Source organism: Vigna umbellata, chromosome 10, assembly GCF_029865625.1.
Source record: "Vigna umbellata cultivar VRB3 chromosome 10, Vumbellata_1.0, whole genome shotgun sequence".
Taxonomy (NCBI): Eukaryota; Viridiplantae; Streptophyta; class Magnoliopsida; order Fabales; family Fabaceae; genus Vigna; species Vigna umbellata.
The window spans coordinates 12,440,886-12,452,946 of NC_142174.1; the positions used below are offsets into that span (position 1 = coordinate 12,440,886).

Sequence of the window (12,061 nt, forward strand, 5' to 3'; positions counted from 1 at the left end):
TTGTTTAACCGCGAGTGTTTCTGATTTTTTTCAGGCCAATTACCAATTTCTTTGGATGTCAGTATACTTGTGAAAATTATATAAAATTAGATAAGACAAAAATTATAAAATGAAAACTCATTATAAAATCATTTTTTTAAGAAATTGTTTAACAGCGAGTGATTTTTATTTTTTCTAGGCCAATTACCAATTCCTTCATATGTCATTATGCTTGTGAAAATTAGATAAGACAAAAATTATAAAATTAAAACTCATTATAAAATCATTTTTTTGTAAGAAATTGTTTAACCGCGAGTCTTTCTAATTTTTTTCAGTTGGTGCTATGACAGAAAAAATGTTAGGAATGAGAGAGATGAAAAAGAAAGATTGAGAGGAATAAGAGATATGAATAAGGGTTTGGGGTTTATTTTTTTTAATTTTGAGAATGAAAATTATTAAAATACCCTTAACCTTAAAACTTAGAATCCATGATATAAGGGTATTTTTGTCCATTAAAACCCGGTACACATTGCTAAAATGTATCAACTGAAAAACAGGCGGCGTACACGCTTTAACAAACCTCAATATAAAAATAATATATATATATATATATATATATATATATATATATATATATATATATATATTATATATATATATATATATATATATGATATTTATTAATATATATTAAATTTTACGTAATATATAATTAAAAAAATCGTATTCAAACATACTTTTATTGTTGCTATTCATTATTAATGTTATATTAAAATAATATTTGACTAGCAGATTAACCATGTTCATTTTTAATAGGAAAATGTTGACACCGAATCAGTTAATCAAAATTGTAACGTTAAGATTTAATCCTTTTGGAAAAGATCAGGAATTATCAAATATTATTAAATATTTAAACATTTTTAAAATAAATAAAAAATACAAACCATATAGAAACACCTCAATATGCCTGTCTACAAATTAATCAGAACAGGTTATGAGACTCTTGCATTCTTCATTCTCTATCTCCCATCCCAATAATTTCGAGGGTTCCTCCATGTAACCACCTTCGTTTCACACCACCCTTGTTTTCGATTTTCTCTCTCTGTTCTTCTGTCGATTTCAATTTTACTCTGTTACAGGACGTCATCAGAAGTAAGAACTGCCGCTTTCTGATTTTCGGTTTTCGTCGCCCACACTCACCGGGGGACCCATCCTTATTTCTCCTCCTCCACCAGGGATTTCATCCAAGGTATCGTCTTCTTATAGCATAGCATTCATCCACTTTGTTTTTACTGTTTTTCTTTTCTACGTTTATCTCGATTTTTTATCTTCGTTTATCTCGATTTTTGATTTTCGTTCTCTGTATCCGCATTAGATTACGGGGATTTACTTTAACCCCTTTAGAAGGTGAAAAAATGTATCCCCAATAATTGAAAATGCAATGCAGTGTTGAATGATGTTCAGCTGCAATTTTATGCCGTTTGTTTTAGATGGCAAGGTTGGGTGCAGGGCTGTATTATTGTGATAACCTTTCTTGTCTTCCGAATAACCTCTATCTCACACTACTCTTCCACCGCTCCGACTGTGTATATCTGCTGTCAACTTTATCCACCACCACCGTTCTCTCACCCAACACTGCACCGAACGCTCCCACTCACTCACCTACAAAGACCCTTGGCAATCCTTTCACTCACTCGTTTACGGAGTTAAAGATTGAGCAGTTGAGCACGTGGAATCCGATACAATTGCAGAATGTGTACCACTTAAAGGAGATTGTTGATTTAAAGTAGTAATAGGATAATTCCTGGTGGGCGAAGAGAAAGATGATCCATATCTGTCATATCGGACTGTCTTAGGACTATGAACACGGCCTGCACTTTTTAACTCTATTCTTAATCCAGACAAAAAGAAACTTAGCTAATTCTTTTGAAATGGCCACCCTGATAACAACATATCATACTTTTCCAAATACTCTAATAAGTCTCCTTGCTTTAACCTGCTAAATCAGCAATAGGATTGGCAATCACACCCAGATAAAAAATGATTACTATCATCTTGAATAATTTGCTGCCACGATTTGTATTTGTTAGTGGGACTCTGCATGTAATGTCGTTGCCACACAAAGGCCTTACCATCCATGGATAAAAGCAGCAACCTACTGCCTTGCACCTCCGGTGTCCGCTCCGGATCAAATTGCCTTCCCTTTCCATTTGCGAAAGTTTGAGCATAAAAGTTGGGAAATGGTATTTGGCACGCACCATCGTTGAAGTTCCTACCATCGACATTTTTACCTAGATTTCCTCCTCACAAGATCCGTGTTTGGATGTCTGCAATGCTGTTAGCACTGCTGTAAGTCCATCAATGGACTTCTGCATTTTTTCCAAGGAAAATCGTACCAATTCTTGATGATCATAGAGATTTTTTCACAAGAATCCATGTGGTTTTCCAATTCCTTGACCGTCACCATCATCCCCAAAGCTAATTGATACCAATGTGATAACCTTTCTTTTCTTTTGAACACCCATTATCTCACACTACTTTTCCACCCGTCCAACTCTGTGTATCTGCCCTGCTCTGTCTATCCACCACCACCGTTCTCTCACCCAAAACTGCATCGAACGCTCCCACTCATGGATTTACAATTGGACATGGACATGACATGACCTTGGGAGAAAGGGGTGTTTTTGAAAAGTATCATGGTTGCTCATGGTGCATGGTCTTTATTGTGGGTAATCGATGGTCTTCTAAATCATTGAGGTAAGGTCAGCTCTTGTTTGGCGTGCCTTCTTTGTGCAACTGAGACATTAATCTAGAACCTTTATTCTAGAAATAGTGCCTTAGTAGTGTCTAGTGTTATTAATGAAATGAAACGGATAATATGGATATCCACATGATGAGATGGCCATATGATTTACTAAGAAGGTTCAAAGAAAGAAGAAGAAATCCTCTACTATCCCCTCTTCTCTGAATATTTTTCATGCCATAATGTTTATTTTCAGTCCCACACAAAATTGTGCAACTTGGAGTTAGTTATTTTTCACCAATACTTTTCCTCCTTTCTGCACAAACATGTCAATTAGGTCATAACAGAATTTCCCTGATCATTATTTCCCACTTTTGCCTTTGCTCCAATTGGCCTCATAGCATTACTCTCTCTCTGTAGTTTATATTAAATTTTTACTTGTAACCCTGTTGAGAAGTGTCCAACATATCATGAAGGCATGCTGTGTCCAACAAGTATGTGACTCCTTGATAGAGTGTTCTTTAGATGTGTCCGTGCTTCCTAGAGCAACTTGTTTAGCTTTTTCTAAATGGCTATTTTACACTTTAATTCTTCCCATGAAAGTTATGATTGAGTTGTTAATCTATATGGAAACATTCGTTGCTTTCTTTTTTCTAATTTGAACACTTTTTGACAGTGCACGTAAGTTTTTCTATCTCTTGTTGAGGGAATGGGAGCTTGAAATTTTGTTCAATTCAGAGTCATAGAGAGAAATGAAAACACCAGAAAATAATGGTCATTCGAAGGAAGAAAGATATGGCTCTTTGATGAAAGATGGGGCCACTTCCCCCGTTAGGCCAGTGTTTAAGCGACGTAAAGTTTCCGCCATTCGGGATTTCCCTGATGGGTGTGGACCATCTGCTTCAAAGATTGATGAAGTATCAAATATAAATACTGCAGGTTGTGGTTCTGTTAATGGTACAATTGTTGAGGTTAAGAATGGTGAACATTTAGTGGGTGTGAAAACTTCCACATGTGAAAATGATGGTTGGCATTCTGAGGTGAAAGGTTTTCGTTTCACCGAGACTCATGTCCCAACAGCTGACAGTGGTTTGGATAAGGACAACCCCATGGTCTCATCTTATCATGTGGATGGATCTACTGCTGAAGATAAAACGGGAATAGTGACTATTAGCCAAATCAATGATTGTGGATCTACTGCTGAAGATAAACCGGGGGTAGTAGTGACTAATAGCCAAAGCACTGATCTTGGTTTGAACGAGGAAAGCCCTGTAGACACATCTCATAGAGTGGATGAACATAATGCCGAAGATGAAGCTGCAAAAGTGACTCTTGGGCGAACAACTGATTGTGGTGTGAATCAGGAAATCCCTGTGGTCTCATCTCATCAAGTGGACGGGTCTACTCGAGAAGATAACCCTGCAAAAGTGATGCTTGCTCAAACAGAGGACTGCAGTTTGAATCTGGAAAACCATGAGGTCTCATCACATCAAGTGAATGGGCCCATCACAGAAGATAAACTGGCAAAAGTGACTGGTGAGCGAACAACTGACTGTGGTTTGAATAAGGAAAACCCTGCGGTCTCATCTCATCTAGTGGATGGCCCTGCTGCCGAAGATAAACCTGCAGAAGTGCCTTTAATGGACCAGGAAACTTTGAATACAGAGTTTTCAAGAACTGCAAACACTGGAAAATGTAACTCCTCATATATGTTGGAGTCGTCTTCACCAGTGGGTGAGATGGCTGTGCCGGATGGTTCAAAACACTTATCCATTGATAAAACATCAGCTTCCAGTGCTTGTATGGTGGAGCCTATAACTAGAAGGTACCTTCCGCAAAGAAAAGTTTCAGCTGTTAGAAACTTCCCTCCTTTATGTGGACGTAGTGCTCCACGTCTCGGTAAGGACAAGCATGTGTGTCTAGAGGGGACCTCTTCTTTGAACAACAAGACAAAAGGTCAACAAAACCTGGCTGTAGATGACAATCCATTGAAAAAAGTAGCAGCTACTGATGTAAAAGAAGGTAAAAGTAATATTCAGGATGAATATAATTGCAACAGGAAGCTTGTTGACATCGATCAACTTGATTCTGAAAGAAATTCTGCAGAGAGATTGAAAAAGCTGCGTGCATGTGAACCATCGTCTGAGATGAAAAAGTCAACTGAAAATGAGAGAGAAAAGTATGCTACACCCCCTGAAACAAGTAATCACCATCAGATCAAAATAAATTCTAAGGCGGTGGTAAAAGAGAAAAATAGGGATGAGACAAAGCCTTCGTGGATATCTCAATCTAAGCATAAATTGAAAGGGAATTTTAATAGACTGCAGGTCACATCACAGAGGAAAGTAATACTAGGTTTGATGGCTGATTCAGAATGTCCGTGGAGGTCTGATAAAGGTACCTCCAAATTTAAGTTGGGTGCTGGTAATAGTAAAGGCAAGAGAAAGAAAGGTGATTCTTTTGCATTGCCTGATAGGTCTAGAACAGAGTATAGTGGTTTGTTGAATGATTCTGAGAAGAAACCTTTGAAAAAGAAAAAGGGAAATCCTGCTTCTGTAGGTATGGGTGAATTAGTACTTTGGGAAAAGGAGGATTATCTTAACCCTAATGAAAATGATGACACTCTTCAAATTGTTCTGAGATCAAATGAGTTTGATGTAAACCTTACTCCCTCTTCTCATTCGAATTTCACTGGTGATGAGAATGACCCAAATGTGACCCGAAAAAAAGTGAGGGAAACATTACGGTTGTTTCAAGTTATTTGTAGAAAGCTTTTACAGGAAGTAGAATCAAAGTTAAATGAGCGAGCAAATAATAAGAGAGTTGATTTAGTTGCTTCAAAGATCCTTAAGGAGAATGGGAAATATGTCAACACAGGCAAACAAATACTAGGCTGTGTCCCTGGTGTCGAAGTCGGTGATGAATTTCAATATAGAGTGGAGCTTAATATAGTTGGCCTTCATCGTCCAATTCAAGGTGGCATAGATTATGTGCGACACAACGGTAAGATCCTTGCAACCAGTATTGTTGCATCAGGGGGCTATGCTGACGATTTGGATAATTCGGATGTATTGACATATACAGGACAGGGTGGAAATGTGATGAACAGTGATAAGGAACCTGAAGATCAGAAGCTTGAGCGGGGCAATCTTGCTTTGATGAACAGTAGTATTGAAAAGAATCCTGTTAGAGTAATTCGTGGCTCTGAGTCAATGGATGGAAAATGCAGGACTTATGTTTATGATGGGGTGTATGTAGTTGAGGCAGGTTGGGATGAACACGGACCACACGGGAAGAAAATTTTTAAATTTCGACTGCAAAGAGAACCTGGTCAACCAGAGCTTCCTTTGAGAGTAGTGAAGAAATCTAAAAAGTTCAAAACGAGAGAAGGTGTATGTGTTGCTGATATTTCTTTTGGAAAAGAACGAATTCCAATATGCGCTGTGAACACCATAGATGATGAAAAACCTCCTCCATTTAATTACATAACTAGCATGATATACCCCAAATTCCATCTCCTTCCTGCCGAAGGATGTGATTGTATTAGTGGATGCTCAGATTTGGAAAAATGTTTGTGTGTGGTGAAGAATGGGGGAGATATTCCATTCAATCACAATGAGGCTATTGTACAAGCAAAACCTTTAGTCTATGAGTGTGGACCTACTTGTAAGTGTCCTTCAACGTGCTATAATAGAGTCAGCCAACTTGGCATAAAGTTTCCACTTGAAATATTTAAAACCCAGTCAAGGGGATGGGGTGTGAGATCCCTGAGTTCAATCCCTTCAGGAAGTTATATCTGTGAATATATAGGGGAGCTTCTTGAAGAAAAGGAAGCTGAACTAAGGGCAGGTAATGATGAGTATCTTTTTGATATTGGAAATAACTGCAGCAACAGTACTCTCTGGGATGGACTTACGACTCTCATGCCGGATGCACAGACAAGTTCCTGCGATGTTGTGAAGGATGGTGGTTTTACTATTGATGCTGCTGAGTTTGGCAATATAGGGAGATTCATTAACCATAGTTGCTCACCTAATATAATTGCTCAGAACGTCCTTTATGATCATCATGACACCAGAATGCCTCACATAATGTTCTTTGCTGCTGATAACATTCCTCCTTTGCAAGAGCTGACCTACGATTACAACTACGAACTAGATCAAGTCCGCGATTCTGATGGTAATATAAAAAGGAAGTATTGTTACTGCGGTTCTGCTGAATGTACTGGCAGAATGTATTGATCAATGGAATCGTGTTTTTGTAGCTCTAGTGCAAACTTCATCAATATTAAACAAATTCCAACTTGAATTTCAGCAACTACTGTTGATATTGATATCTCTATCCACAACTCAGTTTGAATAAACAAGTATTTACAAGAGAAAATACTTAAAATTAATATAAAATAAAGTTTTATAAATTAAATTACAATTTTTGCATTTTAACTTCTACAGAAATGCTCATTCAACTTCTGTAAAAATGGAGAGTTGTAGATTGTTTTTAACTTATGAAAAGGTTTGATCTATTGGTGGGTACTTTCTTTTATATATTATGTAACTATTATTTTTACATAATTCAATTCTTAACATCTATGATTGTGAATTTGATGCTTAAAAGATCTGAAGTTCGCACTAAGTTTGTTGAAAGCAAAAGACATTGTTATTTAAACATGTAAAACATGTAAGTTTATCGAAAACAAATTGCATATTTATCACATCATTAAAAAGTAATTTTTTAGTAAATATCTAGATTGGTTCATGATATATCATTTAATTAGTTGATTGCTCCTTGAAACATCTATTTATTTAAGAATATTTAATATTTGATATACATTTATTGAGTAAAACTCAAGAAAAATTATCTCTAAAAGACAAATTTAAATAATATTAATATTTTTATTCAATAGGATTGTTGTTTCAAAGGGTTAATTTAACAGAAATGATATTTTAATCAAACTGTATCAAATAAATATAAATGTGTTACCTATTATTACACTATTAATTTGCTATAAAAATTCATTCTTGTTATAATCTTTTGGAGATATTATATATTAATTTAAGTGACAAATTGAAGTACCATACCTATGCCAATGCCATCATATGTGCATGGCCTATCAGTTTAATTTCAAGCATAACAATGTCGAAGGAATTCTCATTAACATCAACAGAGCAGCACTTTTTATTTGTTCATATTATGAATTCCCACAGTTCTACAAAGAGCACTAGATCCACTGACCACAAAGGAACATTCTAAGAATTTCAGAATCCATAAACAACAAAACACTAGTAATCTAGTGACCATCTACATTGGTGAAATCAGAAAGTGTTTTTTCCTTTTATCCAAGGTGAATTTCTGAGTCATAAACAGCTCCAGCCTCCCAATCACCAGAAATAACATTCTTGGATTGCACCCAATACTGCTCTGCATTACCACTCAATTGGAACCTCAACTTTATGTCACCCCTTGGCGGGTTCTCGGCATCAAACACTGTCCCAAATGCTCTGCGCATTCGCCTCCACTCTTGGCACTCTTCCTACTCCAACAATATTTCATCAATTCAAGAATAGTTACTGAATACAAACATATCTCATTCTAGCATTCAAAATTTCTATTTATACCTGCCACAACTCAACAGCAGTGACGTCGTAAGTTCCACCGATATAGAGAATGAGAATGGCCAGGTAGTGAGGGTTTCTGCTGTGTTCGTGGACCTTAACCAAGAGGTTGTAGCCACCGTATCTACAGGGGACCCTTCTGTATTCTACGTCCACTACACCGTATTTCAATAGCTCTGCAGCTGCATACGTGTTTCTCCCCAATTTTGAGTAGCCACGTGCACTCATTATAAAGTCTGTTCTGTCTCCCTCACCATAATCTGTCACCACCACGTATGCTCCATTCTCATCGCACAATTCTGCTATTTTACACCTAACCTGATTTTTCATCATCACCATAACCCTTCTTTTATATATATATATCACAAATGAACCAACTACTTCCAACAGATTATGGAATGTATGATTTGACGGATCCATATAAGAAATTTAGTCTACTTAAAGAAGCATGTTTTGAGGACGTAATACTTTTAAATGAAAAAGGCTACAAGAAACTAAAGGGGTTCATCGAGTGCAGTAACCTGATAACATGCCCCACAGCCAGATCCATTCTTCCATAGCCAGGACACGCCTGCAACACTTCCATCGTTTACTGTTTTTCCATATTCGCCAAAGCCACAAGCTCCCCCTAAAACATTATTAAATCATTTCTGTTCACAACTAATATGTGTAAAAAGAAAAAAGAACAAATTTACAGTCATCTAACAAAGAACATGATTTTTATCGTAATAATTATTATAAAAATGAATAACTTATAGTTTTTATATATTATAAACATGGCACTCAAGTACACTGTTTTACTGTAGGAAACACACGTAGATCTCCACCTCTCAGCTATACCACAATCTTATCATGGAGGGACGTCTGAATCACGATCTATATATGATTTATTACGTGATTGGTTCAAAATTACTTTACAATCAATAATAATGATCATGAAGACTAACATAAACTGTGATGACACATAAATAATGTTAAAATATTATCAAAATATCATTATCCTTTGTTGAAAATAACATTTATATGTCACTTATGCAAGTTTTTGTCCATTATATATAAACAAACAATATAAAAATGTGCTTGGTACACACCATACATGTACGAGTGCAAGAATAGATAATAGAAAAGAAGGTTCATACTTGGATTTCCATAACAATCTGGGCTACCATAATAGGTTGCTCTTGAGCAAGTAAAAGAGTCCTGAGAGGAACACAGGGCAGGTAAGAGCAGTGTGAGACAGAGAAGGCCAAGTTGGTGCTTAAAATTGAGTTCCATGTTAAAACAGAAAGAACAGAGGAATGCAACAAGTTTTAGAAGTGATGAATGCTAGAAAATATAGCATATAAGTGAAGCAGGAAGAACTACGAACAAAAGAAAGCTTGATGGAATAGAAAGCAAACGTGTTGAGTGATATATATAGTACTGGTCTCAAGGGTTTGGTGGCAGAAGATTAGAATAATGATGTGTAGCTGTAGACCCTATTGATGACCCCTCACGGGACAGGGTGATCATTTCTTATATTAGAACCAATTTCTTATGAGAAATGGAAAAGGCCTAACTTTGTTGTATTCGAAACTGTTTTTTTGGATGATATCTCTGCACTTGCAGCTTAACTCAAGCTTCAGAGTTCTGATAGGAATTTTAGCCAAACAGAATAATGGAAAGAAGATATTGTTAGATACTCTTCCATGTTGATAGATTTAAAGGATAAACAAGAAAGAGGACTATGTAAACTTAAGCTATGTTCATAATTCACTACAACCTCTCAATTTTTGTAGGAGATTATTCCCACAGAGTCAAATTTAGACAGTTTTACAAGTTGTTACGATTCTATGTATTAAAATAATATCATTATCCGAAGTATTATCGATTTGAGTATGAAATATTATTATCATGATTTTATTTTTAAAAAATGTTTTGAATAGTTGAACAGAAAATAAATATTTAAATTGTTTTTGTTTCTGATTGAATGTCTTTAATTAGAAGATTTAAGAAATTTGTCTTGGTTTAAGGGGTGGAGGTTAATTTTTTTTTTCACAAATAATTTCTATGTTCTAAGCTTAGGTCTAGGTTTTATCTTTAGATTTTTTCTATATGGTTTGGTTAGATCGGGCATTAGATTGTAAAAAACACTTTGATGCTAAAGTCAGTGTTTATCTGAATACTCTAACAATAAATACGTAGTAAAAGTAACCAAGTATCTCAATGTCAAACTAGTATTTATAGATTTTAAGATGTTAGTATTAGCTAATTACAGCTCAAACAGTAATGATCTGATTTAGAGTTAATATAATTATTCTCATTGCTAATTTTGTCTGTAATTCGATCAAATCGATCTACCGATCATTTTAGAAAAAATTGAAAAGATTGTTGACAGCTCAGTCCATAGTTGATCGAACAGTCCCATTGTACATAATTAAATATTCATATTGTCTGTTTTGAAATTTGTATTTAATCTTGGTTTACTTTTTAAAATATATCTAGAAGAAAAAAATAATATTTAAATTATACTTGATTTTAATATTTAAACGATATAAAATTATTCAACATGTTAGAAACAATTATTAATCTTTATTCTTAATTTTTTGACCTTTTGAAACTATTATTGAAACTATTATGGTGTGTTTAACATATAGTATTCATTCTATTTCTAACAAAATCTAGAAAAGATAAAATTTTAGCATTACAAAATGAATTAATATGTGAAGGAATGACAGTAATGTGATAAAAAAAAATGGATTAGATTGTTGGTTAGAATGAAGTGACTTAAATATGTAGCTGCCAAGTTTGGTTGTAACGCACCAAGTCCACTCAGAAGTGATTCGTTAATTATTTTAGTAAAAGCACAACTTGTAACTGGATTCAACTTTCGACACGCTTGGCCAAATCAAATCTTCATAAATATATATACCAAACAAAAAATAATATTAATCATAGACATAAGTTTTTGGAAAATGACACTTGAACAACCATTTTTGACAACATTTAGACACGCCCACACGTGTCTAAATTTGAGTGGTCCATTTTCATTTAATTTTTCTAACTGGACCACTCAAATTTAGACACGTGTGCGCGTGTCTAAATGTTGTCAAAAATGGTTGTTCAAGTATCATTTTCCTAAGTTTTTGTAGTATAATTCGTCTAGTCTCAGGCTGTTTATTAATATATTCTATACAGTGACATTATCAGTATAGTGAAAGAGAGAGTATCATTTTTTATTAATATTTTTTAATACTTTTTCTCTTTCCCTTATGTCTTTTTTTATCATCTCACTTCAATTCGTAATAGTTGCGTAATATTTGACGTAAGAAAAAGGAGTATTTTGTTGTGAGAAACAAAACACTGATGATTTATCGTTATAGATAGGGCACAATAATAGTTGTCTTTTCCTTAAAAAAAAAAGTAGTCTATTGGTTTGTTAAATAAGTTAGGTCATTACTTTTTTTTAAAATACAAAAAATAGCTAAAACTCACAGTTTGTCAGGAAAAAAAGAGAGTAATAGACACGTTTCATTTTTTATTTTAATTATATATACGCCTGTTAAATATTTATAAAAAATGAAAATATTATTTGTTTTTTCTACTTTAAATATTATTGAACTATTAGGCAATTTTTATAATGAAAATATTATTGAAAAATTTTCTATCCAATCACAATAACAAAAATTGATCTGTTTGGTTTAGTTTATAGTTAGAATATTAACAGGGAGAAGTGACATTACGACTA

At 34.7% G+C, this 12,061-nt stretch overlaps 2 protein-coding genes across 2 annotated transcripts; one reads left to right on the forward strand and one right to left on the reverse strand.

The window, feature by feature from the left end:
* The first annotated feature begins 930 nt into the window (after positions 1-930).
* On the forward strand, positions 931-7,039 carry LOC148191923 (uncharacterized). The gene is made up of 3 exons (XM_088100713.1): positions 931-1,035; positions 1,119-1,228; positions 3,399-7,039. The coding sequence occupies exon 3, from the start codon at positions 3,475-3,477 to the stop codon at positions 6,961-6,963; it is 3,489 nt and encodes a 1,162-aa protein (XP_087956839.1). The 5' UTR covers positions 931-1,035; positions 1,119-1,228; positions 3,399-3,474; the 3' UTR covers positions 6,964-7,039.
* A 779-nt stretch (positions 7,040-7,818) lies between these two features.
* Positions 7,819-9,978, reverse strand: LOC124837337 (expansin-like B1). The gene is made up of 4 exons (XM_047312668.2): positions 9,474-9,978; positions 8,856-8,962; positions 8,338-8,652; positions 7,819-8,252 (listed from the first exon to the last, which is right to left on the reverse strand). The coding sequence occupies exons 1-4, from the start codon at positions 9,607-9,609 to the stop codon at positions 8,055-8,057; spliced, it is 756 nt and encodes a 251-aa protein (XP_047168624.1). The 5' UTR covers positions 9,610-9,978; the 3' UTR covers positions 7,819-8,054.
* Between the last annotated feature and the right edge of the window lie 2,083 nt (positions 9,979-12,061).